At 37.8% G+C, this 5,793-nt stretch overlaps 1 protein-coding gene across 2 annotated transcripts; it reads left to right on the top strand.

The window, feature by feature from the left end:
- The first annotated feature begins 803 nt into the window (after window positions 1–803).
- Window positions 804–3,659, top strand: LOC112093454. Of its 2 annotated transcripts, XR_002903064.1 has the most exons (3): window positions 929–1,005; window positions 3,242–3,310; window positions 3,455–3,536. XR_002903064.1 is itself a non-coding variant. In XM_024171932.1 (2 exons), the coding sequence occupies exons 1-2, from the start codon at window positions 889–891 to the stop codon at window positions 3,575–3,577; spliced, it is 240 nt and encodes a 79-aa protein (XP_024027700.1). In that variant the 5' UTR covers window positions 804–888; the 3' UTR covers window positions 3,578–3,659. The 2 variants fall into 2 exon arrangements, 1 of the variants encoding a protein (XP_024027700.1); XM_024171932.1 differs by lacking the exon at window positions 3,242–3,310 and having other exon boundaries at window positions 804–1,005; window positions 3,455–3,659.
- The last annotated feature ends 2,134 nt before the right edge of the window (window positions 3,660–5,793 follow it).

Below are 5,793 nucleotides of genomic sequence, written 5' to 3'. Positions count from 1 at the left end.
AGTGTTTAGTTCAACAGAGAGAGTTTAATTGTTTCAAGTTAATAAAATAAATGTCAATTTTATTATAATTTAATATTTAATATATATACATGTATTAATTTATATTAATACAATTATTTATAAGATATTTTAATTAATTCTAAAATAAATTATTATGATTAGCTTCACGGTAGTAGTCTTGGCAGTTGAGAAGGGCAAATGGAGAGGAAAATTTTTGTTTGTTTTGTTTTGTTTTTTGTCTTTTTTAAAAAAAATATCTATTTTAAGCTGAGCTATGAATTTCCCAAGTGCATGGAGAGAGAGAGATATCCGGGTCGTTTGTTGTCCGTTTAAGCTTGAGCCGCCGGCTCAGGTAAAAAGAAGAGTCGTTTTCTTTGAAAAATGGACCGACATGTCGTTCTTTTGCATAGACTCTACCTTTAAACGACGTTCACTAGTAATTGTACATGATTGTCAAAAAAAAAAAAAAAGATCAGTAGCAAAAATCTTCGTTGTGTTTAATTACAATATATTAAATTTAAGGTTAATCCCATTTTTTATCCACAAATAAAAGATGGAGTTGTTCCATATTAGTCGAATTTTTTCACAAGAAAATGATATGGTATCCTACCGTCCGTCCCGCTTTTAACTTTTTCTCCAGTTTTCTTCTTCTGTCCTTAATCTTATAGACACGAGCAAATATTTTATTTCAAACTACATGTCACTACAACGACATTCAGATGTCGTTTTTTAAAGCCAAACGACATCAAACTTTCACAACAAAATGGCTCTCACTTTCCTAGCTCTTCTAAAACCTTCTTTGCCAGTTGAATTTTTCTCCCTTTGTTCCGCAAAAGGTGAAAGTCCTCTCTCTGTTTATAACAAAGAAAGTCCAAAAAGAGAGAGAGCATGATGAACCCACAAACAGACAAGCTTGTGAGGAGGACGACAATGGTGGCTACCATCACCGCCTCTTATTTTCTCTTAACCGCAAATTATGGCCCCGAACCCAATGCTCTTGACCCTGTAAGATTATTTAATATTATTACTCGTGATTCTTGTTGTGAACAACTGGTTGAAATATAATTAGAAATACCTAAAGATGATTTACAATTCTTCAATCGTTTCAGCAACTCAGATTGGAGAAAACAAGTTTTTGGAAGGTCTATTTTGATGTTAGGAATATTGGGTCTCTGTAATTTTGCTTATTTTATTGTGTTATTCTTCTGAGCTCCCCCCCAATAAGCGTTTAGTGATTTAGTTCATTGTTTTGGGGATTTTTGGTATTGGAATTACTGTGCTGATTTTTCTAGTCTTTTTTATTTTCATTCTGGGCTTTGCTTTTTCATTGTTGAGCTTTTTAATTATTGTCGGTAGTTGATTTTCCAAGTTTGATTCTTCTTTTTAAAAGGAATAAATACCAAAAGATGGCTAACTCAGCCCAAATAATACATGAATTCTGCTGTTTGTTTTGTTTTGTTTTTTTGTTTGTTTGTTCCTTTTTTTTTCTTTATAAAATAAAAGATAGGAGAAGCCAACCATGTTGGCGCCTGCTTGAAGGACCCGTCTCGCAGAAATTTGATGCACCTATTAGTGATTATGTAGTGAATTCAGTGCTGAACTTTCGGGCGGCGGGCATGCCCGATGCCCGAAAATTTTCGGGCACGTCGGGCAGGCCACTCTCGCCGCCCGACCACGGTTTTCTTCAGGCACGGGCTCGGGTAGCCCGAAAATATTAATCCTCCGACAGCCCGCCACTGTGGAGAAGCCGTCCCCCGCTGTTCGCCGGATTTTTTTGAATTTTCCGGCAATACCCAAAGCTGCCTGAAACTGTGCCCGAAGTTCTGTGACCGTTATCCGAATTTTTGTGACCGTTGCCCGAAAAATGCCCGATTTTTTTTTACCGTTAGCCCAAAAAAATGCCTGAATTTTGAACAAAACGGGTCTTTTGCCCGAACCCGAATTTTGTCTGAATTTTTGAACCAAACGGTCGGATTTTGTACCGTTGCCCAACCTGCCCGATTTTTGCCCGAACTGCCCGAAAAATTTGTAGCCGTAATAGTGATAACTTGGTCGTATCTTGTTATATGAAAATTCAATAGGCTACGAGATTATTAAGAAAAGAAAAAAGGCTCGGGAAGCATAAAATAGTAAAAGTTTAGAGATCAACAAGTCATGGCTTCTGATGCTAATAGAAGTAGGCCCTTTCATTAGGAGGTGTAACATTAAATCCTAGAAATAAGTGTTCTGATGTATCATGTATATTGGTTGAAATGCAAAAATCAAATAATTCTTTGTGGTGGAACAAAATATCTCTCATTTCGCACTCAAATAAATTCTTCTTTTTGGTTTCCAAAGGAATGTTATTATGCTGCTTTGAACGGTGCACTAATCCTTTGAATCCGGTACCAACGGGTATCATCCCCCCTAGAACAACATTCTCTTTCAGACCCTTCAACCAATCGATACGACCGCGTAAAGCGGCTTTTGCTAAAACTCGAGCAGATAAGATTGATATGAACTTCATTGTTAGTTGGTTTTTTAGTTGTCCCTTGGGGAGTTAGTTAGAAGTTTGTTAGTAGGAGTTAGTTGTATAGATAAGAGGTTTAGCAGCTGAAGAGAAGGTCGGATTAGTGAGCAATTCGGGAGATGCTTGGGAGAGGCGGGTAGGCTCTCGAATCTCTACCCAGTTCGCCTGTGTGGGTTTTCTTTGTAATCCTTTCAATTACGTCATCAATAAAGTTCAATTTTGTGTTCAGTTTCTGAGTTTGTGGATAGTCTTACCAAAGATCATGATGTGAAATATTGCTTCCGGTGTTCACTATTTTATTTATGATACTGCCCCATCGTGGATGGCAATTTTGATCTTAGACGGAAGAAATATTCTAACTCTTTAGGTACTTGGTATATCACACCTATGCAGATGAATCAGCCTAATTGTACATGAATAATTGTAGATCAGTTCTGTTCTTTTGCTCGTCTGTATTGTTGTTCTGTCTAAATATGAGCTCTTCAATTCATGGGGTATGTATATGTTTATATTTTGCACTTCTCTTTTGAGTAAAATTTGTACTGGTTTTTCTGATATAGACACACAAAAACACTACTTGGGCTTGATTTAATCTATTCTTTTCTCCAAATATTTTTCTTTTGGCCAGGCATTAATCGTTTATTGTTGTCTTAGCAAAACTAAGGTTAGAGATATAACTTTGTTTTATTTATGAAGTTGCTGACTTGATGTATGTATTATATTGTCATTTAGGGTGGCTGCTGTGGGGATATTCTGTTGACTAGCCCTGCAGGCTAATCTTTATTGGTTGTCTTGCGACTTGTGAGCCTCAACATTTTGGTGCTTTCATAATTGATTAGTGATAGTCCTTGTTGCTTTTGACTTCATTATATTTTGGTTGGATCAGTTGAAGATTGAAGATTGGTTGATGTTTCGAGTACTAACAGCAAAAACTTTCCGTGGCAGATTAAGAAGGCGATACAATCAGCAGAAAATTCTGTCAAAGAGTTTTTTGTGGGATCAAAGAACCAGTCTCGAGAAAGTGAAATTGAGAAGCTTGATAGCAGTAGCGCGAAGAAACATCCATAGTTTGAATAACAGTTAGCTTTGTATATGAATATCATGGATTTGAGTAAACTTTTCAGCTCTTATCAAAGCGGGTAAAAAGAGTGAACTTTTTAAAAAAGGGGGAAAAAAATTTTTTTTTTTTTTTTTTTTTTTTTTTTTTTTTTTTTTTTTTTTCAATGAAGAAGCCGTTTTAGATCAAATTCCTTTTCCTTTTTAAGGCGTTTGGCTCAATGTACTAGAGCATTCAAAGATCAATCAATCTTGAACCTGGCCATGGGCTTGACAAACGTGATTTTAAAGTTAAAAGACGTAATGCCTCTAAATTCTTACGCCATCCACAGAACAGTATGGTACGCCATTTTTCTTGTCTTTGGGTCTTCCAAGCTGCTCGTATTTCTGTCTTCACATGTTATTGCTCCCTTTTTTTACGTTTTTGAAGAGCTTCTTTTTGCACATGTCTTCTCGTACATTCTGCCCGTGGAGGCACACGTTGTTCATCCTCAATTTCAATGGAGTATTGCCAGAGTTCCTGGTCTTGGGGGCCTCCTTGCGACCATATCAACTTACATTCCTGCATTAGCTGCTGCCTTTTGTCTTTCAGGAACAAGACGACATGCTCGCGGTTAGGGGGAAGGAAGGAATAGCTCGAGAGGTGATTATCAGGACGAATGATCATGCCTGGCTGGTAATTGCAAGGACTCAGATTTCTTCACGGAGGAGCTGATCAATAAGGCACTTTTCACAGCACATCTATAAGTTTCGCACTAAAAGAGATTAGAAGAAACAAAACCTAAATGTCCCTGGAACAAATTTTTGGTTTAACATAACATAATACGAGGTATAAAGGATAGAAATCTTCATGAGCCAGACAAAACAAAAACAGTAAAGCTAATGATTCAAGAGCTAAATTGATCACACTAAACCAGTTTAACACCAATTGAGCTGGCATAACAATCTACAAATTAAGTAGCATTTAACCATGGTGCTCTTGATTAGTCGATTATATCTATGAGGATAGCCTAGGAATTGGCGTTGGCCAAACAGGATGCTTGAGAGGGTAACCAACTATGTCGCGGTCGAGTTTCTCAATAAAAACTCTCTCTATCCCTTCAAACTTGGTTCTTGAGTATCTGTATGTTGCATTGTGTAACGCAATTCTCATAGAAAAAGAACACGTCATCGTCATTGCTTGGGTGAAAAGTAAGCGCCACAAACGGCTTTACATGGCTGGAAAACTGAACCTTCTGCTTCAAACACCATGAGTTACTACCTATATTATCATTATCAAGCTCCCAAACTCTGAACAAGATGCAGCCCTCGCTGGTGGCCATGCGACCCAACCGCAGCCTGCCCCAGCAGGCCCTAGGCTAATCTGCCTGGAATTGCACCTTGTGGGGCCCAGGTCCACCGGTGGGTCAATAATGTGGCACCGTTTTGGTATTTCATCAAACATGTCAAAGGCTTCAATTCTAATAAGCCAATCTTCTCCGTCAAACCAGTACAACATCTGGTTACAAGCCACGACACCAAAAGTTTTCAAGAATACGGAAAATTCACTCAAAGGACGAGGAGCGGACACGACTGATACTGTCCACTTGCTGGTTTCAGAGGAGATGATTTGCACGTGGAATTTGGTTGTATCACGAGAATGTCCAATGCCGGAGTCGATAAGGACAGCCTTGAACCGAAGCTTTTTGCCGCAGAATTCACGTCTACATGCCAATACAGCCCTTTCGGCCATATAAGAGGCATGATTAGGGGTTTTCAAGGAGATCAACACGCTTTTCAGTGAAGATATTGAAAATGGAAATAGTCGAGTAGACATGGATGTTTGGACGGTATCAATAAGTCGTTACAAGAAGAGTTTACTTGACGTAGCTTTATGACTTATTTACAACCTAGAAAAATAAGATGTGATTTTGGAAGGCCTTTGTAAAGATAACCTAATAGAAAAAAGTTTTATTCATAAAATAACAATTCAAAAATTTTTATTTACAAAATGACTTTTCTGTTTTTTTTGTTTTTTTTTTTGCTTTTTCTTAAAGCCACGAGCGTAGAAGAAAGCTCACCAAAACAAACCACAATCGACAACCATGGCGTTCATGATCACCCTCTCTCCTTCTTCTCCATCTTCTTCAACTGCTCTAATCTCGGTTTCCTTTGTTTGGAGTGCTTTGCTTTTGGATTGGAAGCTACCAAAAAGGTTGAAGAAATAGAGAGAGAAAGAGAAAGAAAAG

Source organism: Morus notabilis, unplaced genomic scaffold, assembly GCF_000414095.1.
Source record: "Morus notabilis unplaced genomic scaffold, ASM41409v2 Scaffold902, whole genome shotgun sequence".
NCBI classification, from domain to species: domain Eukaryota; kingdom Viridiplantae; phylum Streptophyta; class Magnoliopsida; order Rosales; family Moraceae; genus Morus; species Morus notabilis.
Note: the sequence above shows the minus strand (reverse complement) of the source record. Positions and strands in the feature narration are given on the sequence as shown.